Raw genomic sequence first — 23633 nt, 5'->3', positions numbered from 1 at the left:
GAGGTTGAAGGGAGTCAGTAAGAGGGGGAGAGTTAATGAGACGAAAAGCCTTTGACTCCACCCTATTGAGAAGAGCTGTATATGGGGAGCCTCCCCACACATGAGAGTTGTACTCCACACAGGGGCGGATAAAACCCCTGTATAGAGTCAACAATTGTGCAGGGACAAAGAAGGAACAGAGTCAGCTTAGCACACGCAATCGCTTGGAAGCAGATTTTACAAGAGATGTAATATGATCTTTCCAAGACAAGTCCCGAGCAAATGAAACCCCAAGCATGCTCAAGGATGATGCAGGATTGAGTACAGTATTATTAAACATAAGTGGGTATACCAGTGGAAGATTTTATTTGGTTGATAGGTGCAAAAACTGAGTCTTTGATGCATTAAAAACAACCAGATTATTTTTACCCCAGTCAGAGATACGAGCCAAGTCAGACATTAGGTGTGCCATAGCCTCATCCCTTGCCTGTTGAAGTAACTGCTGATATGGACGTTGTGGGAATCGAATGGAAAGGTGAAGGGTGGAGTCATCAGCGTATGAGTGGATAGGGTTAGATGTACAGCTTAGCAAGTCATTGATGAATAAAAGGAAGAGAGTTGGTGATAGGACAGAGCCCTGAGGAACACCACTGTTAATAGATCTAGGAGAAGAACGATAGCCGTCTACAACAGCGGCTATAGAATGACCAGAAAGGAAGCTATAGATGAAGACACATATAGAAGGATAGAAACCATAAGAGGGCAGTTTGGAGATTAAAAATTTATGCCAGACTCGATTGAAAGCCTTTGAGATGTCAAGTGCAATGGCAAACCTTTCGCCAAAGTCCCGAAAGGAGGATGACCAGGAGTCTGAAAGGTAGGTGAGAAGATCGCCTGTGGAGCGTCCCTGACAGAACCCATACGGACAGTCAGAAAGAATGTTATGATATGAAAGATGCTTTAAAAATTTTCTATTAAGAATAGACTCGAAAACTTTTGAGATACAGGATGTTAAAGCAATTGGGCGATAGTTAGAGGGTTGGGAATGGTCACCCTTCTTTGGGACTGGCTGAATGAGAGCAAACTTCCAGCAAGAAGGAAAGGTACAAGTTGACAGACAAAGGCGATAGAGTTTGCCTAGGCAGGGTGTAAGCACAGAAGCACAGTTCTTGAGAACTACAGGAGGGAAGAAAATACATCGGCTGAAGAAATTTTAATGTTAGCCATGAGGAAGTCAGAGGGGGGAAGTGATGGTGGTCTAAGGTGGAATTGGAGGAGAAAGTCTGAGCGAAGAGATCTACTTTATCAGTAGAAGAAATAGCTACAGAGCCATCAGAGTGAAAAGAGGAGGGAAGTATGATGAGGTAAAGTTGTTAGAAAGGTTTTTGGCAAGGTGCCAGAAGGAGCAGGAAGAGTTCGAGTTGGAGAGTTGAGAGCATTTTGTACGGATGAAATTATTTTTAGCAGAGCGAAGAACAGACTTAGCACGTTTCCGGGCAGAAATGTATAAAAGATGTTATTCAGGGGTGGGTTGGCTCCGTACCTTTTATAGGCCCTCTCCTTGTTGCGGACAGCATTAGAACAAGCGTGATTAAACAAAGGCTTTCTTGCATTAGACAGTGGGTATGAGAAAGGAATGTATGCTTCAATGCCTGGGAGAATAATCTCCTTAATGCACAATACACACTCAGATGGCTCCCGGCCATGGAAGCAAAAATCATTCCAGGGAAAACCAAAGAAGTACTGCCTGAGGTCTTCCCAATCTGCAGCTCCAAAGTGCCACAGTCAACGTTTCTTTGGAGGGTCCACAGGCGAAAGGACAGGTTAAGGTAATAAAGTTGTGATCGGAGGAGCCCAAAGGAGAGAAAAGGTTAACAGTGTAAGCAGAAGGATTAGTTGTAAGGAAGAGGTCAAGTATGTTGGAGCTTTCTCCAAGGCATTCAGGGATACGAGTAGGGTGTCGTGCTAGCTGCTCTAGGTCATTAAGGATAGAAAAGATGTAGGCTTGTTCACCAGGTGGATCAGTGAAAGGAGAGAAGAGCCAAAGGTGGTGATGAACATTTAAATCACCTAGAATGGAGATTTCAGAGAAAGGAGAGATGAATTAGGTGATTTTGGGACGAAGGCACAATGAGAACAGTCATCATTCAGGTTGACCTCATGTTAACACACTTCTACAAAACCCAGAAATACTGTAATCACAGAAATGAAAGGCAGCACCTGAAGTAGTACTTATGCCTAAAGAGACGAACTGCAATTGAATGAAGTACAGGCTAACCCCGAGATACAATACTGCTATATGCGATACCCCGGTTTGACGATGGGGGTAGAAATACCACCCTGCCCTGCCAAATGATGGCCAGACCTTTGTATAACGATGGTGGTTGTTGTTTTTTTTTTTAAACTGGTTTTGATGGTATTTTAGACTTAAATTTTGTGTTTAGGTTGATTTATAAATTGTTTTTAGACTTAGATTATGTTATAGGTGGAGTGAACATTGTCATTTGGAGATACAGTTTCCTAAGTTTGATTTTTTCCAGACTTATTTACAATGATTTTCATATTTTATTTATAGGTTTAAGTGAGTTATAAACTGCTTTGAGGCATAGTTTAGCTTGTTTGGAAATCATTTAGGGGTTTAGGTTAGCAAGAAACTTGTTTTTGGACTCTTTGTGAACGTTTAGGACTTGGTTGGGGGGAAACCCATGACTCAAAAACGCATCCCTATACTTTACGTGTTAAATCTTCCCCGAGATATGATACTTTGCCAAGTGATGGGTTTTTTACTTAACCAATTGCATCGTAAAACCGGGTTATGCCTGTACATGAATAGTCTTACATAGATTTCAGTCATCAGGGTTATTTGTTTGGACTCCCTCCTGTAGGATTAATTTCACCACTAATTGCAAAACATTCGATCATCATTATACGGTAACTCTCCCCTCTTGTGTAAAAAAGTTTGTACTGTTTTGTTTGATAACAGTGGCAGATAATGACAGTCACAGCTCATAATTATCAACTTAAGTTGAAGTCGAATTAATAAAGATGTGATTTCAGGACAGTTCTTTAGCTAATTGAATTGAAGTGTTGCTAACATGACAGCAGAAAAGGGAACAGATGAGACATGGTTCATATACAGTACATCAAGTAACATTAACAGTTAATTAGCAGCTGAAAAGCACAGTATATAGATATGGTTTGCTTAGTTACCAAAATTATAATGACATCCACAGGCTCGTCACCAGGAACAAATGGCAACTCATGTCAGTGCTACCAACTGTCTGTATGACAAAGTAGAGCACACCAAAACTTGTGCCTTTCAGTGGATGTTTTTACCAAATTTCACAGCACAACTTTTGTCTCTGATTGTACATTATCAGCTGTTTCTTAATGGTAATTTTTCCTGAACTGTGTTGCTGTTGAAATTGTTAGTACTGTTCCGTATGCAAATTAAGATATACTTAGTGTTTATTAGATGAATGTGGTGTCACATTGATCATTTTTGGTAAACATCTTTGTTGTTTTTGCTAGCTGTTAGCCACGGTGACCACTGAGCAGCAGGATCTCACCTGCTACAAGAAGTGGATAGAAGCTGTGAGCTCTGTTGCTGTGATGAGTACCTAACTGAGCTTTATATCAGTTCTTGTAACTGTGAATAAAATATTCCATTAGAGCACGATATAATTGTAGTTAGGCACATTTGTAATGAAGTGAAAATCTTGTGCTTATTAAGTGCCTCAAATTTTTTTAATGGTTGGTACAAAATCATTTCATGAACTCCCTTGACCATCTTTGAACAGCATTTGTAAACACATTTCATGACTTGTGCCATCGTCAGCCAGTATTAAGCTCATCTGACGGTAAAGACTCAGAACTCATTGCAGGATCCATGACAGACACCATCTGTCTTCTGTATATTGTTAGGCAGTATACCAACAAAGCATGCTAGTGTGACAAACACCTCATTTTGCCAGCCAGTTCTGCTAGCAAAAATGACACTCATGTTAGCCAGAAATGACCAGTATGATGCCACCTTTTAATGTATATTGTTAACTAAAAGTTATAGAGAGAGAGCGAGCGAGCGTATGTTTATGAGGCATTGAAAATGACCGGGGCAAACTTACCAAAACAGTTTTGAGAAAACAAGAGTTAAAGTTTGCCAATATGCAAATCATATCTTTGCTGTACATTTATTAATTTTGCTGAATGAGGTCTCTTTAAAGCCCATTTAATGCAGAATATGCCTGTTGTGGTAAATAAATTGTTATATATTGTTATGGAGCAAACTGATGTTCAGTAATATAATGGTGTGAAATGAACATTAAAGAAATTAATGTCAAGAGTTTTTATGATGGTAGTGAGGCATGTGTAAGGGTTAATGGGCATCTAAGTGAATGGTCCATGATCAGTGTGGACATGCGAGGAGGTTGTGTGATGTCCCCATGGTTGTTCAATATACATATGGACGGGGTGATGAGACAAGTAAAAACACGAGTAATGTAGAGGGGGATGGTGTTGGTGATGGATGTAATATCTCAACTTTGTTGTATGCTGTGATGCAAATACTGCACGAGAACTTGGTAGACTAGTGCAGAGTTTTGCAGAGGTCTGTGAGCGTTGTGCCTTGAGAGTAAATGTAGAAAAGAGTAAAGTGATGGTTATTGAGAGAGAAGGTGACTCCCAGTGCGATGTTACAGTGAATGGAGAGAGACTGGAAATGGTGAAAGAGTTCAAATACCTAAGTACAGTGATAGAAAAGAGAGGAAAATGTGCTAAAGAAATTGAAAGTAGAGAGACACAAGGAAGAAAAGTAGCTGGTTCAGCGAAGGCCCTGACAAGAAACAGAGGCTTCAATGTTGCAGCTGCACAAGGCTAACATGAAGGAGTGTTTGGTGCCAACTTTAATATACGGATGCATGTCAAGTTCAAGTTTGAGACGGTGAAAATGGTGGTGATTGTGGCATGTGCATCGTCTGAGGACAGGAGTGAGGGAGAGAAAGACAGGTTTTGGGATGAGCTGGATGAAGCAGTGGGAGAAATGCCCAGGAGTTATAAAGTGATCATAATGGGCGATATGAATGGAAAAGTAGGCACTGGTCCTGAGGATAACATAATGGGTAGTAATGGAGTACCAGGAGAAAATGATAATGGGAAGCAACTGAAGGATATGTGTCAGGAAAGGAGGCTGTGCATTTGTAACTCGTATTTCAAACAAAGATGCACATAAATATACATGGTGTAAAGGGAACAGGGATCGTGTTGAAAGGAGCCTGATGATTACGTGCTCGTAGAGAGGTCGATGCTGGGAACGGTTGCTGATACAAGGGCCATGAGAGGACGATGTGGAGGTCTGTCAGATCATATGACTGTGGTATGCAAGATTAAGCTGAGATTAGTGAGGTGGACCAGGAGAGAGAGGAGCAGTCATGGAGAAAGACTCAAAGTCAAGAAGCAGAGGATCAAAGAAATGGCAGATGAATACTGGACCAAAGTAGGGGAGGAGTTAGAATCGGTCAATAGGAATTAAATGACTCTGGACAGCCTGTGGAATGCATATAGGGATTGCTTAGTTAGGAATGCTAAAGTCGTGTGTGGTGTGGCAAGAGTAACAACAGAGCAGAAAGGTATGGCATGGTGGAGTGAAGAGTTTAAGAGAGCAGTGGAAGAAAAGAGGAAGAAGTGGCTAAGTGGTTACAGGACAGGGGTTCAGTTGAAATAATAACTTAGTATATTGAGAGAAAGAAGCACGTAAAGAGACTAGTGAAGAGGAAAAAGGAGGTAAATGATGAACTAGGACGAGAAATGAATGAAAACTACTACGAAAATAGGAAGTTATTCTGGAAAGAGGTGCGTAAGTGTAGAAGTGAGAAGCGGAAAGAAATGTGAAGATGTGGAGGATGTAAGTGGTGGATTATTAACTCAAGGGGATGAAGTAAGGACCAGATGGAAAGAATATTTTGAAAGCCTGGTGAATGGTAATAGAGAGACCAGAGCCACTGTAAACATGATTAATTTTGGGGATGTGCAGAGGAGTGTAGTGCCAGGAAATGTGACACTCGCACAGGGGAAGAATGCTGTGAAGCGGCTGAAAAATGGAAGCAGCGGGAGTTGATGAGGTGTATGCAGAGATGATTAGGTGTATTGGAGGGAGTGGAATGAAGTGCTTTTTGGAGATATGTAAGAAGGCATGGATTAGTGACACTGTGCCTGCAGAGTGGAAAAAGGCTGTGATTGTATCCCTGTACAAAAATAAAGGTGAGAAAAGTGAGTGCAAGAATCATCATGGCATAAGTTTATTGAGTGTGGTAGGGAAAGTAAATGAAAGAACTATTATAGAGAAAGTACAAGAGATATCAGCGAGTGAGTGATGAACAGGGTGGCTTTAGGAGTGGCGGAGGATGTGTGGATAAAATATTTGCAATGAGACAGATAGTCAAGAAGCCTTGTGAGAAGGACTACAAGGTTTTTATGGCATTCATTGATCTGAAAAAAGCATACAACAAAGTAGACAGAGGAGCATTGTGGAAGGTTTTGCACATGTACGGTGTAGATGGTAAGCTGCTAGGTGCTGTCAAGAATTTTTATGATGGCCATGAAGCATGTGTAAGGGTAAATGTGCATCTGAGTTAATGGTTCATCATCAGCGTGTGCACACGACAAGGTTGTGTGATGTCCCCATGGTTGGTTGTTCAGTATACTGTATATATATATATACAGTAATCACTCCAATATCCGGATCAATAGAGCCATCGGTAGGTTCGGATATTGGTTTTGTCCGGATATTGGGCCCCAGCTTATGGACTTGTACTTACGGACCCTAACACAGAGAAACACCTATACAACTCCCTCCGGACATGCATAGCACCTATTTAACACCCAAATCACACCAATAAGGCACATAAATGACTGAAATAAATGCAATAGACACATAAAATGTGGGTTTAGAAGTATGTTCATACATTAATAAACATTCTGGTACTTATGGACTCTAACCGAACCTAACCTAACCGAACCTAACCGAACTCTGAAAAACACATTCCTACTGCACATGCATGAGGTAAGTTTAGTATGGAAAGAAGTACAGTATGACACTTTCTGGTAAGTATAGTATGGGAAAAAATACAATATGAAACATTCTGGTAAATATAGTATGGAAAATAGTACAACATGAAACATTTTGGCTACTTACAGCAAGTCCCTGGCCACCTCGATGAATAACCGCCTCCTCTCGGACTCTGACAGTAAGAACGATTTCCTGAAGCACTTGCACTACACTCTTCCTGAAGTCTTGCACTGAACTTAGTCACTAACACACAGAAGTCCGTTCTTTTCACAGTGTTCACTTTAGTCCAAATAATGTTCCATTAAATTTAAGTGTTGCACATTAACTTTTCCCAAGTTTTTTTAAGTTTCCAAAGCCAAAACAAAGAAGGTTAGTTACGTTAAATTTCTTTTCTACTTAGTCTTTTCTCCCAACTTGAAAACCTTAACACAACACACCGTTTTTTTCACTGCACAACACTCAAAATTCCCGTGTGGTCTAGTGGAGAAGTTCTTGCTGTTTATTCACTGTCAGAGCCCGAGAGTATCACTGGCAGGCGTCCAAGGGGTGCATCGGTGGGTAGTGGTGATGGCGTACCGACTACAGAAGACTCTGAAGACAGCCGCAAACTCACGTCGAGCGGTGACTCCACTGTAGCTGATGTGCTGGGCTGTGGCTCGGAGCATGAGGGCCTGTCTTGGGGAGGCAACGGAGTGGAACCAGGGCTTGGCACAGCGGGGGTCACGGGCCTGAAAAAACTGTCAATCGTTGACTGACGCAAGGACCGACGATTCTGGCGATTGATGATGCGCTGCCGGAAAGCACGCACTTCCTCCACGAGTCCCAAGGGCCCCATCTCCCTGTCGCAGTCCGGGTGTTCCAGGTAGTCTAGGACGAACTCTAGATGTTCCAGTGCGCTCAGCTTGGGGATGGCTGGAGTAGTGTCCTGCTGGGCGGAGTCTGCATCATCATCGCCTTCGTGATGAATCTTCAAGTTCGGGACTGACACCAGCAACCGAAGACGCGATCTCGATATCAGACAACGTCTGATACCCAGGATCGCCCGTCGTCGTCCAACCACTCACGAACATCGTCCACATCAACATCGTCGCCGTGCGTACGTAGCCGTGCATGGAAGTCATCCACGTCAAACCCTAGGAAATCGTACTCCACATCTGTTCCGAGAAGCAGACGAGACCAACCATTTTCAAGAGTTTTCACAGGGACTTCCTTCCATGCACTAGCCCAGTTGTACAGCGCAGACTTGATGTTGTAGCGGCGAAGGTTTTCCAAAGTCCGCTTGCCTCGAGTGTCACGTCCTTCCCTGCGCTCGTCCTCGTCCTCGAGAACCACCATCACCTCGTCCAGGAACTTCCGACGGTACAGGCGCTTTGTTGCCACGATCACTCCTTGGTCCATTGGTTGAATGAGAGCAGTCGTATTGGGTGGCAGAAACATGCACCTAATACGGCCATTCTCAGCAACCAAGTCCTTGTCGCACGGGTGGGCAGGTGCATTGTCGAGGAGAAGGAGAGCCTTTACCTGGTCGCGAGGAATTCCCAGTGTCTTCGTCTGGTAATGTATGACCTCCTTGACGAAGTGATGGTGAAACCAGTCTTTGAAAATCACAGCTGTGAACCATGCTTTCAAAGAATGGTACCATACGACAGGAAGGACATCCATCACCCCACGAAGGCACCGAGGCTGCTTTGCACGGCCAACAATAACGGGCTTAAGCCGGTGCATGCCGTTAGCATTGGCACAACACAAAGCAGATATCCGTTCCTTAGAAAGCTTGCGGCCAGGGTACACGCTTCTCCGTCTCATCGGCGAGAGTGTTCGTTGGCACCGAGCGATAGAATAGGCCAGTTTCGTCAGCGTTATAGACTTGACCCGAGTGAGGCCCTCCCTGTCGATCAAGCCTTTCACCTTGTGCCGAAACTCGTCCACTCCATCCTCGTTAGCGTCCAATGCTTCGCCATGTGCTTTACGGTTAGTAAGGCCATGTCGCAGCTTGAACGCGAAGAGCCAGCCCTCGGATGCCTTGAAGTCTAGGGCGTCGTGAAGCCTTGCAAACTTCTCAGCAGCAGCCTTCAGCTCCCGTTCCACGTACCATCACACCAGCTGCACGTTGCTGTCGATACCAAATCAACGTGGAGCGGTCGATCTCTGCATACTTGGGAGTAAACATAACCTTCCTCTCCACGTTGCGTTTGCTTCTCGACGAGAAGTCAGCCGTGTACTGCATGAGCTTGTCTCGGGAACGCTTGATATCAAACAAAGTCGACCGGGCCAGGTTGAACTCCGCGGAGAATGCGAGGAGAGGAAGACCAACCCGCATCAACCTTCTCCAATATCTCCCGTTTCTTCTCCAGAGTCAACACCACTCTCTTCCTTTTCTCAGGAGGCGGGGCCATCATCACACACACTAAGAGTAGGGCAGAGAGCAGCAGGAGGCCTTGCAGCAAGTACGGCACCACCACAAAAGCGAGCACGTGGGCAGCCATTACGAAGAGCGCAGGTCCAGTCGCGGTGAGAGACAGGCGGGAAGTGGGGAGGATGCAGCGGCGCTCTATCGGACGTCGGAGGAATGACGAACCAAAACAATGCTCTCACGCGGCGCGCGGCAAGTTCAAATTACGGACGGCAAAAAATCGTTTTTTTTTCCAATTTTTTTGGATTTTCGGACCATTTTGGGAATGTTTGATCCCAGGACGATAAGGTTCGGTTAGTGGGGATGTTCGGTTATTGGGCGTCCGGATATTAGAGTGATTACTGTATATATATATATATATATCTATATATATATATATATATCTATATATATATATATATATATATATATATATATATATATCTATATATATATATATATGGATGGGGTGATGAGAGAGGTAAAAACACAAGTAATGGAAAGGGGGATGGAGTTGGTAATGAATGGTGATGGATGGAATATCTCCAAATTTGTTGTGTAGTAATGATGCAGTACCACTTGCAAATACCGGACAAGAACTTGGTTGAGTAGTGCAGAGTTTTGCTGATGCCTGTGAGTGTCGTGCCTTGAAAGTAAATGTATAAAAGAGTTAAGTGATGGTTATTGAGGGAGAAGGTGACTCCCCAGTGCAATGGTACAGTGAATGGAGAGAGACTGGAAATGGTGAGAGAGTTGAAATACTTGGGTACAATGATAGAAAATAGAGGAAAATGTGCAAAAGAAGTGGAAAGTAGAATGACATAAGGAAGCAAAAAGTAGCTGGTGCAATGAAGGCCTCGATAAGAAACAGAGGCTTGAGTGTTGCAGCTGCATGAGGCTTACATGAAGGAGTGTTAGTGCCAGATTTAATATATGGATGTGAGACTATGGTGTGGCATGAATATGAAAAGTCAAGAGTGAGAGCAGTGGAAATGGGACTGCTGAGGAATGTATGTGGAGTACAGAGAGTGGATAGGATAGGAAATACAGTAGTATGATTTGTGAAGGATGTGGAGTGAGGAAGTCTGTGGACACTGAAATGAAAGAGTGTGTACTGAGATGGTACAGTATGGTCATGTGGAGAGAATGGATAATAATAGAGTGGTGAAAAAGGTATAACTGAGTGAATTTGAAGGTGGGAGAAGGCGAGGTAGGCAGAAGAGAACGTGGAGAGATATGGTATATAAGTGTGTGAGGAAGAGAGGCTTGGAAGTTGGTGAGGCTAGGAGACTGACAAGAGATCGAGCTGGGTGGATGAATATTGAGAGGAGAAGCACATGATCAGGGATTTGGTACCCCTTTTTTATGTGACAGCATCTGGATTGATTGTCGGTTACGTTTATGTGAAACTACTGAACGTGGTGAATGTTTCTGGCGTATCAGATAAAACCAGGATTTCAGGGTCTTGAATGATGAGTGAATGGAAGCGTGGCCCATTGGAGTGAGCAAATTTGGGCTATCTGAACATTGCTACTCCTCACCCTACCCAAGGGTGGGAAAGGAGGTCCGGCTGGTGTGACAAGAAAATGAAAAGTCAAGAGTGAGAGCAGTGGAGATGGGACTGTTGAGGAATGTATGTGGAGTACTGTACAGAGAGTGGATAGGATGTAAAATAATGTGATTCGTGAAAGATTTGGAGTGAGAAGTTTGTGGACACCAGAATTGAAGAGAGTGTACTGAGATGGTATTGTCATGTGGAGAGAATGGATACAATAGAGTGGTGAAAAAGATATATCTGAGCAAATTTGAAGGAGGGAGGGGGCAAGGTTGGCCAAGAAGGAGGTGGAAGGATATGGTGGATTAGTGTATGAGGAATTGAGGTTTGGAAGTTGGTGAGACTAGGGGACTGATAAGAAATTGAGTGGGCTGGATGTATATTGTGAGAAGCTCATGATCAGGGATTTGGCTCCCCTTTTTACTGTGAGAGCGTCTGGATTGACTCTATTGGATACAGAATGTGGTGAATGTTTTTGGCATATCAGATAGAGCCAGGATTCTGGGGGGGCTTGAATGGTGAGCGAATGGAAGCACAGCCCATTGGATTGAGCGGATTTGGGCCATCTGGACATTGCTACTCCTTACCCTGTTCTATGGTGGAAAAGGATGTCCAGATGATGATGATGAATGAGATAATTAATTTTTTTTCTACAAATATTTTAAATAATAGTAATTACTAAATAAATGTTAAGCTAAGGTAACACACTCTAGATGATGTGTCTACTTCGCTAAAGAAGCTGGTGTGCTGAGGAGGAATGGTAGGTAATTAGTAGTCATTCTGGTCATTATTTAATGCCACCTCCTTCTCTGCAGCAAGTGAAGTTGATTGTCTGGCAATGACATCATCAAGAATTCCACATTGGTACTGCCCTAAGTATTCTCTGAGTACTTTGAGGTCTTCAGCTTTTTCCTTGGAGATCTGTATGGCTAGATGGTACTTGACAGGCAGGGTTATCACAGTTAAGTTAAAAGATAGATTATAAGCTGGGGCCCATCCCTTTTGAAGCTTGAGTTCATTGGTGTGAGATAAGTCGTAGTCTGGTGCAATGGCAAAGCCTTGTTTATAATTTTTGTCAAAAATGAAGACCTTGCCATACTTAAAATTGACACATTGGAAAGTTGGGAGCTGCACAGAAACGACTGTATCATTATGCTCATTAGCTCAAGCCATCCTTCCCGCATGCTGATTGGTTGAAGAAGAGATGAAGTTGCGTGAGTTCGCCTCTGTCACCCCAAGCCAGACACCGACTCTCATTCGTGATCTTGGCTGACCCCACCATAGCTTTTCTTGGGGTTTACCTTAGGAAAGCAGAGGCAAACTCACATCCATCCATTCTCATACTGTAGAGCGAAGTCTAATGAAAATGTTTGTATAAAAATCCAATTTTCACTTGGGTGGCGAGTTTGCCTCTGTCATTCTCAATGCTTCATATAATATATAGATATAGATACAGTACATACATATACTGTGTATATATATATATATCATCACCCTCATATAGAAACTGCCTAAGTAATTTTTTCTACTTTTCGGGAAATCAAGAAAAACCTGTCTCATTTTCTTAACTTTTAAATGATTTAGACAGAAACCTGAGGCGCATTTTAGACCACTCACACCCTAGACCTGGCAAAGGCAGCTATACCAATAGGTGCACCACGTGATGAAGAATTGATTCAGGCAAAAATCCAGAAATCGCTGAAAAATGACTTAGGCAATTTCTTTTTGAGGGTGACGATATATAAACAAACCTAAGTGCTTTGTTGTGCTTTCCTGCATATTACAGTGTTGTTTTGATGTGTATTTGCAGAAAAGACTGGGAATGTGTAGACTGCGTTGATAGAAGTAAAAGAAAAGGGCGCAGTAGCCGAAATCGCAGGGCGGTTGCCGAACCTGATGTTGTGGTAAGGATATATCAGTTCTGAGCACTAGTATGGTTTCATAGTTGGGTTTATAGTTCTTCAAACTGTTGCCCATATGCTTTAATACAGTATCTTGCATTTCCAATGTCTGAATCTGTTCACAGTAGAAAGATTCTGGACAACCTTCTTCACATAACCCACTTTCTGGCCACCAGCATGGATTCCACAAGGGAAGTTCCACTGGTGATCTCACCTTCCTATCTGTTTTTGGTCATCTTTGCTGAATATTGGTGAAACCTTTACCATTGCACATGATATCTCAAAGTCTTTTGACTCTGGCACAAATCTGTCATTTCCATACTGCCCTCCTGGGGTTGGTATCTTATTTCTTCTTTCATCTCTAGCTTATGCTCTGGTTGTTCTATAAGTGTTCTGTTAGAAATTTTGCAATATATTTTAACTCAAAGCTAAATTACAAGGAACACATTAATCAAGTAGTCAGAAGTTGTAATCTGCACATCAGCAACCTGTACTCTTTGGGACAGTTTCTGAATAGATGTAACCTCATAACATTGGCAAGTGCAATAATCCAGTCTCATATTGCTTATTATAATCCAATGTGGCTTGCTTTTCCAAATGATTTATTAAAGTGAAGGTTCACTTAACGTTGTATAAGGCAGCAAGGCTTATCCATGGCCTCCCTCTGAGGACCCCCTGTACTTCATTTCTAATCAAGTTGCACTGGCTGCCAGTAAAAGCTAGAATAGAATTTAAACTGTTCATGACTTTAAAGATGCTTATTGGTATATTTGGTGAACTGAAGTGTCTTACTGAATTGTTAATAGCTTTATCGGCATGCCCAAGTGTGATGTTGCAATATGAAAGTCCTCAGCATCTCAGGGAACTAGGGGCTGTTCTTCATTCATCTTGTTCTGATCTGTCATTGACCCTTGTGGTCCTTAGGTTACATAATAGATTGCTGTTATGAAACAGTTGGCTTCTGTTGAATCATTAAAAGGCAGCAGAAAGCCTTTCACTTTTTGAAAAGCTGTGATCTTGAGAGAGATGTTGTGGTAGATGATTTCAGGGTGCAGTTATTGCCTTTTCTGATGAAGTTTGTGTTGTATATGAATAATGTCAAAGTTCTTGTAATTGTATAGGTACATATGTGTTTTGAGCATTAATGAATTCCTTTGGAAAAATTGACACTTTCGAAAAACAAAATATGAGATTAGTAGTAGTAGTAGTATATAGCCACCATTCTGTAAGACCTGTCATTATTGATGTTTGTTTGGGATCTGTCTTGTCATCAAATCTCTCCATCCTATTCATGAATGATTTGAACTACATTTGTTGCCCTATCCACTGATAGTGATGACTCCATCCATCACATTTCTTCTTGCATTCACATCACCCATCACAGCATTTACTTCACGCACGCCTGGTTACTGACCTGGCTGTTATTTCAGTGTGGGGATATAAGGAATGTCATTGCATTTAATGTATCAAAAATTAATACTACATTATTCAGCCTGCCACAACCTTTCAAAGGAATATTCATTGATATTCATCACTACAACTCGGTCCTTCATCACCTTCCAGCATCCAGCATGCTTAGGATTCCTTTCTCTGCCCCTGCACAGCTGTTGACTTTGTACAGGGGCCTTACTCACCCCTCTGTAGAGTACAGCTCATATGTATGGGGAGTTTGCCACATACAGCTCTTCTAAACAGGGAGCAATCAAAGACTTTTTGTGTCATCAACGCTCCTTCATTTAGTGACTCGTCAACCTTGCCACTGCATTGGATTGGTGTACCTTTATCCCTCTTCCATCATTAATTCAGTGGTCACTTCTCTTTTGAACTGTCAGCTTGCATCCCTCCTCTGTTATGGTCGGCGCATAGCACCTGTCTGGCAGTTCACTCTCGCCCATTTTCTGTTCAACTTGTAAGAGTCAGTTCTCTGCCTTCTTGAATGAAACAGGTCTACTCTGGAACTGTCTTTCTCAGTCTATTTCTCTTGGTATATGACCTCCATTCCCTTAAAAGCCATGTTTTGATATCTCAGAGCAAACAGATTTTTATTTTGCTTTCTTTTGGTTAATTTTTCCTGGAAATAATAAAAATAACATCTGCCGGCTTCTGGTCTTTGTTTCTTTCTTCTTTGAGAGAGAGGGAGGGAGGAAGTTCGTTGAAGTAATTTTTTTTCAATATGGTTATTAGTGGTTGGTGAGGGCACTCACCATCCACCCACTTGATGTAGTGTTGCTCACAGTTGCCCGCCCTTTCCTCTCTTTCTTCTTTCCATCTTTCCACTTCTGTCATTCTTTCCTTCATTCATTCCTCTTCCTTCTGTGTATGGGTGACTGTACACTGAGTGACAAGCCAAATGGTTTCCTGGACACTAGGAAACCATTTACTACGCTGGGTGGTAACTGTACAACCAAATTATGGCGCATGGTGGTTTAGTGGACAGTTAAGACGCTCCAGTTGGATTGAACAGGTTCAGGTTTATATCCAAGGAGTGGTTGGGGTTTATTGCTCACATAATGCCACTCAGGGATGAGTGAGGCTGGTCACTCTCATCTTAACCCCTAAAGACTGCATTTTTCTTGAGGCTATGTTCCACCCCAATTGCAATTCGGGGTCAGTTTTTCATCTTATACCAAGGTAAATTTTTTTCTTGCAGATTTGAAGAGCTTGAATTTACACATCTGAAATTGCCAATCTCAGTCCCTTAGGCCTAATGGTTAAATTAAACTGTCCATGAAAGATTATCAAAGTCCCCCCTTGCAGTAAGAGAGAAAACCGGAAGAAATCAGCAGAAACCTAATTTTCGCAAGAGAACCACACCAAAATCAGTGTCAATGTAAAATATGTTTCTGTTGATGAAACTTGGTGTAGGAGTCAGCATGGGAGTTAAAAAAAAAAATACAAACAAAAAATTTGGTAAAAACCTAATTTTTGCTAAAGAACCTTACCTAAATCAGTGAAATCAATGTAAAATACGTTTCTATTGATGTAACTAGGTGCAGGAGTCAGCATGACAGCTAATAACTTTCCATAAATTACTATAAACTTATAACAAACCTTTCTAAGCATCAGTCAGAGTTATTTGGCAATGATTAGAAGTAGACCATAGCAGGGAAATTCTATCTGTCTATTGCCAGATGCCATTATCCCGTAAGGGGTGGCCATAGCAGGGAAATTACTATGTCATATTCCGGACACAGACTAGGAAAGGAGTTAGGTGGAGGTGGGACGGGGGGTCTCAGGCGAGGGTGAGACATACCCCCAGTGCGGGGGAGAGGTGGTATGAGGGTAATTTTGATGAGAGTTGACAGACACAGGCTGATCATATCAGGGAAATTACCATGTCATATTCAGGACAAAGGATAGGGAGGGAGGTGGAGGTAGGGTGGAGGGTCTCAGACAGGGGAGAGACATACCCCCAATGTGGGGGAGAGGTGGTGTGGGGGATTATTTTTGTGTGGGTAGAGATAGAGAAACCACTCATGGCAGGGAAATTACTGTACCATATTCAGGACAAAGGATTGGGAGGGAGGGAGGTGGGGGTGGGGTTGAGGGTCTCTGGTGGGGATGAGGGGGAATGAGACCCCCCCAATGTGGGGGAGGTGGTGTGGGGGGTATTATGGCTGGAGGAAACACACACAAAGCAATTATAGCAGGGAAATTGCTGTGTCATTTGATTTAAAGGTGGGGAGGGAAGTGGGGGTGGGGGGAGGGGGTTAAGCGGGCATGAGACACCCCCCCATATGATGCAGATCTGGTATTGGTGGGTAGTTTGGGTGGGAGGGGACAGAGCAGGCTGTATCCAATCAGCCAGAGGGAGGTGAAGATGGCTCTTAGGGGGGATTCCCCCACTGACCTCGTGAGGGGGTGGGATCTTCCATCCCACCACCTTATTCCCTAGTTCTGATTGGTTAGGAGCCATTTACGTCATAAAAGGGGCTGGCTTAATGCTTGGCAGTTTTTGACATTCCTTGTACGATCGTCATTCTTGGGATTCTGCAAACTCGCAGACTGATGATCATCAGTCATATGATTTTAGGGGTTAAATATCAAGACCAACTTTGCCTAGCCCTGGGTTCCTACACTCCTCATGGGGCAACACAGGAGTAGATAATGAATGAGTTATCTTTAACTTTTTCATATGCTGACATCATTTTAGATTTGCAACCTTCACATAAATTATTTGAGCCTCACATGCATTTTAATAACGGCCGTTAATATGTGGGCCATACTTTCCCAGTTGATTTTGGGCCATAATTGCACTCAAGATATTTATTATCTTCCACATTTAACACGTTATGTACTTGCATTGTCATATTTTTATGGTATGAATGCTTAATGATGGAGAAAAGGTTGAAGTTTAACTTGGCCACTTACAGAAATAATCAACCCTAGACTGCCTGACTGAGCAGGCCTATTAACCACAGGCAGGCAACTGCCCCTGTAGGGCTGCCCTGTGCTGTGAACCTTGCCACAACGAGGCGTGAGGGAATGTGTGGAGGTTTGGTTTGTTGGTGGATGCCACATTTGTGTCAAGAAATAAAAACTACCTTCAGTTCCCCTTGCACTCAGTACTGCCTCTTTTGCATCTGTTAACATGAGATGCACATGAAAACAAAGGAAAAAAATGAGGAACACAATGGAAAAAGCAGAAGCTAGATACACCTATTAATAGTACAGTATTGGTATTTAAAGAAAGAAATTCATCCGCACTCACTTTTGGTATTCAAACTACTGTATCCAACATTTCATTGAAAAGTTGTTGTTTTATTACTAATCCATAATCTACAACCTTTTAGGAAAGGAGAACAGTAAACTAGTTTATCATACCATACTGAGAATTGGAGTAATCGATTTTTTTAAATAGTTACTTTCTGTAGTGGCAAAAACACTGCACAGTGAGAAATGAAGTTAATGTTTACAGTTTCTTGACTAGTCTGTACTGCCACTTTTGAAGATACTTATATACAACACGCCAGGCCAGAGAGAAAAAATCATGAGGAACATGAAGCAAACTGAAATCACATGCAGGAAATCGTCTTTATCCAAAAGAATTATGTAAAGAAAAGTCCTTTTGGTATCAGTTTGCTGTAACCTTGGTTATATACTCAGTACTCACTTTCAGCAGCAGAAATCATGCAACAGTCAGTAAATACTTATTGCAAAAGTAATACAACACTTCAGGGTCTGAGTACTGTATATGAGGCGTCTAGAACCAAAGGGGCATCGGCGCCAAAATGTACTTTTGAGTTATGACGCTTTAAAGTTGTGTTTATGGTAACGTCATAGCCAGAAGGCAATAAACAAACCTTTTATGCATCAAAATGATCATCAGCGCCTATGCTCTACATGTAAAGCCAAAAAAACAAAACAATAATAACCGTAACCACAAAATAGGCAGTAAACCAAACCCCCAATTTATAAGTGGGCATAATAACATATTGTAGGGATTTAAAAACATAGCAGAAAAAACATCAACGAATGTATTAATGTACAAAACTTTATTAACTGAAGATTCCAGTTCACTTAATATTAATAAACGAATAATTATTACTGTAATTTCACGTTTTTGACAACTAAAACTGAAATCAATGCAGTTATTATTTTTCCTCTACCATAATATATTGAAATAATAACACTAAAAAAAAAAAAAAGTAGTGTAGTGCTTAAGTAAATTGAGAAGGGGTAGTGGGGGGTTAAATGGTGGGGTCGTCATCTAGGAGATAGACATCCAACTCTGCCTCCTCGGTGCCACGCCCCCTCCCGCTGTCTCCCCCTCACCATTCTCTTTTCCTCTTCCTTTCTACCTTTTTCCACTTCTCCACACACTTCTGACACTTACGAGAGGTTATTGGCACCACCTCCTCACCGTAACTATGTGATGAACTCATTTTGTCACCTCTCCTTCAACCCCAATAACAACAACTCATCTTGTCACCAATAATCCACGATAAATGGGGTAAAAATCCAATACGTAATAATTATACACCTCAGTGAACACGATAAGGAAGCCTCATCGTCACACCGGGCGGGCCACAAGCTTGCTGATTGGCTGCTCTGGGGGAGTGGCAGAAAGTGATAATGCTGATTGGTTTGGGCTGTGTGGCTTAGATGCCTGCCTGCTCTGATTTGTTCGCCCGGCAGCATGGACAAACCCACGTGACTTTGAGCACCTCTACCACTGTCCAGAAGGCCGAATCTTGTATGGCAACCAGTGCTGTCACTGAGAAGAGGGTTAAGCCTGTTGTCTCCCCTACCTAACTCAAAACCAGTATATTGGTGGGGATGCCCCTTTGGCTCTAGACGCCTCATATGCATGCAAAGCCATGCAGGAAGTTGTGTATTGGGCGACACCAGCAAAGTTATGGTGGCTGTGACATTAAACGAATTGTCCCCCAAAAGTTATAGTGTCAGTTGGTTAACCTAGTGAAAAGTAAAAGTACAGTATACTATACCTGGAACAGAAGTACCTGTAATATATCCCTCTTAACAGATAAAGAAGAAATAATGCAACATTTCATGGTGCGAGTTTAAACCTGTGAAGCCACATAGCGGGTAGTGTATTAGGTGATGCTAAAGTAAGGGAAAAGTGAAAGTACAATATACTAAACCTGGAACAGAAATAATATACGTAGTCCTCTTAACAGGTAAAGAAGAAATAATGCAACATTTCATGGTGTGAGTTTAAACCTGTGAAACCATGTAGCGGGTAGTGTATTATGCGATGCTAAAGTAAGTGGTTTGCGGTCAGGGGGCTGGCTGGGCACTCAACTGGATTCTTGTAATGATTGACAGTGCCTTTATTTGATGACTTCATGTGGACATCAGGCAGAATCAGAAATTCATTTGGGTGAACATTGGGCTGGGGCTGGGGGGAGGTGAGACATGTTGTGTGCTGGAGGTGGGGCTGGAGCTAGCTCTGTGACTAAGGTGAGAAGTGGTTGGAAGAAATTCAGTGAGCTCTTGCCTCTTCTGACATTGAGAGGGCTATCCCTATGTGCTAAGGGGTCTTTATATGCAGCATGTGTTAGGAGGGTAATGCTGTATGGTAGTGAGACCTGGGCAGTAAAGGAGGAGGATATTCGCCAGCTCAGACATACAGAAATGACAATGATTAGGTGGATGTCTAGTGTGTCCCTGCGTGCAAGGTCCGGGGGGGCTGGGTTTACGATGGAAGAGTTGAGAGGTAGGATGGGGCTGGAGTGTATTGGTGTTGTGATGAGGAGTGGTAGATTGAGATGGTTTGGACATGTGGAGAGGATGGGGGATGATAATTGGGTGAGGAAGGTGAGAAGTGTTAATATTGGTGGTGGGGTTATGAGGGGTAGACCGAGAAAGACATGGGACGAGGTCATTAAGTGTGACCCCAGGGTTAAGGGACTGAACAGGGAGGATGCAATGGATCGTGCAGCGTGGAAAGCCGCCATTAGGTGACCAAGGCCGACGCATGCAAGCATGTTGGAGCCTTTAGAAATGAAACGAAAAATGAAATGAATTGTGTTGATACATTTCATAAAGTTTGAGCTGAAATTTGCATTGAAAGTGTAAATTTGTCACACGCTTTTTATATACCAGCATACCTTGATGATGTGATAGAATGTATTAGGAGAAATACATTGAGGTGGTTTGGCCATGTGGAGAGAATGGAGAGTGAGAGACAAACTAGAGTGTGTACTTGAGTGAGTTGTAGGGGCAGAGATGGAGGGGAAGACCTAGGATGAGATGGAGGGATGAAGTAGAGAGGTATATGAGGGAGAGGGATCTAAGTTGGGGGGAGGGCAACAAAATGGCAGGAGTCAGGGTGACATGCAGGCAATTTGCTTGTAGCCACCCCTTACGGGATTAAGGCCCATGGTTATAGATAAATAGATAGATACTTTAATGAACTTATTGGATAGTAGAGTATCATTACTGGATATGTGACTGACTTCATATGAGGTCTGTTTAGAAAGTATCCGACCTCATTTTTTCTTACCAACCAATAGACAAGTTTCCGGTCGAAATTTTTTTGAAGTTAGATATTTGTATGGGTAAAAAAATACGCAAAAAATAACTATGTCAATCATTATTTCCAAAAAAAATGTGCAGAAATATGAAAAAATAATAGATAGAGTAGCCGAAAATCACATGACTCTGAAACAGCCTGTGATTGGTCGTGACGTCACTACTCACACTGAGGCAGCATAGTCTGCTTTGTTTATGTTTAGCCAGCATACACTGTGCTTATTTCTGACCTCTAAGAATGTCCAGTGACAAGAGGAATAATTGCTAATGTTTCGTTCCAATGTGTAAGTGCACTGACAGAAGGACAGTAGGGAAATCATTCCTCTGTACTAGCCAATGACAGTAAACGAAAGCAGTGGTGGCTGGCTGCTTGTCAGAAGTTCCCAGTGCTGGAATGCAGTCGTTACTGTTGTGAAAATATTATATTCTTCACCATATAGGTTTATACACACCTAATTACTGAGTTGAGAGGTAGAGATATTAGACTTTGTAAATGGATGTCTGAGTGTGAATGAACTGTGTAGTGTTGAGTCATCTGCATATGAGTGAATGGGATTGTGGGTGACAGATAAGAGATCATTAATATGAACCAGAAATAGGGTTGGCGCCAGAACTGATCCCTGCGGCACGCCGGCATTAATTAAATGGAAATTGGAATATACATCATCTACTTTTACTCTTATTTTCCTGTCACTAAGATATGAAGAAATCAAAGGAACAAAAGACGTTAGTCCATAGCATGGGAGTTTGGACAGCAGGGAACGGTGCCATACTCTGTCAAAAGCTTTAGAGATATTAAGAGCTACTGCATGAGTTTTGCCAAAAAGATCAATTGATTGATGGATGGTATGAGTTAAGAGATTGAGTATGTCAATGGTGGATCTTTCGTGGCAAAAACCACATTGTCTATCACTAATTAAGTTGTTGGATTCAAGATGTTTAACAATGTGCTTATTAATTAAAGTTTCAAATACCTTACCACGAGAAGATGTGACAGCTATTGGTCTGTAATTGGAGGGATCAGACGAACTTCCTTTCTTCGGAACTGGGTGGATATTGGCTTCTTTCCATGAATTTAAGAATAAAGAAGTACGTATGCATAGTCTGAATAATTTAGCTAGGACAGAGGCAAGTTCAGGGGAACACTTTTTTCAAGACAATTGGCGGAATTCCATCTGGGCCTGGAGCTTTGTTGGTAGGTAAATTGTCTAGGATGGATTTTACGTATCTTGTCTGTATTATAAGTGGGGCAATTTCGAGAGAATCAAGTTCCAGTACTGGGACATTCTGGCTGGTATTGTCTATGGTAGAGTGATGCTGTGTTTCTCAACTGTGTACTGTATTGAGATATTTAATATCTGGTTGTATCACATGCAACTGCAACGTTGTCTTCATATGCAGACCAAATATGACATGCTTCATGACATCTGGGGTACTGGTATAATCTTGAGAAGGAAAAACATGCATTTATGTGTACATATTGATCACCTTACCCTGTAAAGGTAGATAGATATATATTATTGTCTTTCATTTGTGGATATATATAGAATACAGTGCACTGATTATGATAGTCTTTAAAGCCATTTTTTTATTGGGAGTATGATTTTGGTGATGATCTACAGTATTTTTACCACTATTTTGTGAATGTAATACCATCTAACTGTTCACTCATTCCCAAGGGTAAGAGTGAAAGAAGCAGCCGTAGTCGACCACACAGGGATGTGGTTGAAGATAGCCAATCACACAAGTATGAGGTTGAGGAACCTATGGATTTGGTAAGTGACTGACGTGTGTGTTTATGTACTGTTTGATCATATGACTGATAAAGATGTATGTGTTTGTCATCTGAACAAATATCGAAGGTCCAGTCCAGGTACTCATTGTATAATTCTACAGGGTATTCTGTTTTTGCTTCCTCCACTTGATATTTTTTCACATAAAGGATGACTTGTAGGTCTTGGTGAGATATATTCTATGTCCTCTAAGGAGGTTACTAATACATTTTTGTGGGTGTATGTGCCATCTTGGCAAGTGAATGATACATTTGTGTGTGTTTCTGCATTTTTAGTTAGTAAGTGAATGATACTGTATACTAATACTGGTATGATTTAGCTGAACAGAAATACTCTCATGTTGGCAAGTGACTGATATGTACAGTACTTGTGTTCTGTGTATTTTTCATCTGAACAGATGACGGACACCCAGTACATTTGCATGTGTTTGTATTATCTGAGCAGGTGACTGATACGTATGTATGCGTTTATGAGCCATCTTGGCGAGTGACTGGTACATATTTGTGTACAGTGACCCTTCCAATAATGCAGGTTCCATTTGCCATTTTCACCATTTATGCGAAGAGACAAACTGTACTCTGATACCTGTTGCGTGAGAAAGAATCTTGTTTGTGTGGGAGAATCCCAGAAATCAGTGATGGGGGGAGCAACCTTTAGGGGCTCGAGGCCTCATCCCTCAAGGGATTAGAGGCCTCCTTTTTTTTTTTTTTTTTTTTTTTTTTTTTTTTTCCATATGCAAGGAAGAAGGAACCAAAGGCCGGAGGCCAGTGGAATTCATTTTTGCTTAAAAAAAAAAACTGTTGGAATACTATCTTATCATACACTCCTTGCTGAAAATATCTCTGGTAGGTGGTACTTCACTTATCTTATTGTTTGAGCTCATGCTATGAAGACCTTGATCTCAAGCAAATGACTGGGTGTTGGAGCTAAAATAGGTTTGTATGAAGGTGTG

The 23633-nt window shown here is 42.0% G+C and overlaps 1 protein-coding gene across 1 annotated transcript in view; it reads left to right on the top strand.

Moving 5' to 3' along the window:
• Positions 1–23129, top strand: part of LOC145413825 (tyrosine-protein kinase BAZ1B-like) — a 219422-nt gene extending 196293 nt beyond the window's left edge. Inside the window, exons 26-28 of the mRNA XM_080283486.1 lie at positions 12800–12893; positions 22568–22663; positions 23079–23129. Of these exons, the coding sequence (XP_080139612.1) occupies positions 12800–12893; positions 22568–22663; positions 23079–23129 (241 nt within the window). The remainder of the gene's footprint in view (positions 1–12799; positions 12894–22567; positions 22664–23078) is intronic.
• Positions 23130–23633: the final 504 nt, after the last annotated feature.

The sequence above is a fragment of the Coenobita brevimanus genome, chromosome 97, assembly GCF_032717465.1.
Source record: "Coenobita brevimanus isolate Jiangsu-jjx chromosome 97, ASM3271746v2, whole genome shotgun sequence".
NCBI lineage: Eukaryota > Metazoa > Arthropoda > Malacostraca > Decapoda > Coenobitidae > Coenobita > Coenobita brevimanus.
Note: the sequence above shows the minus strand (reverse complement) of the source record. Positions and strands in the feature narration are given on the sequence as shown.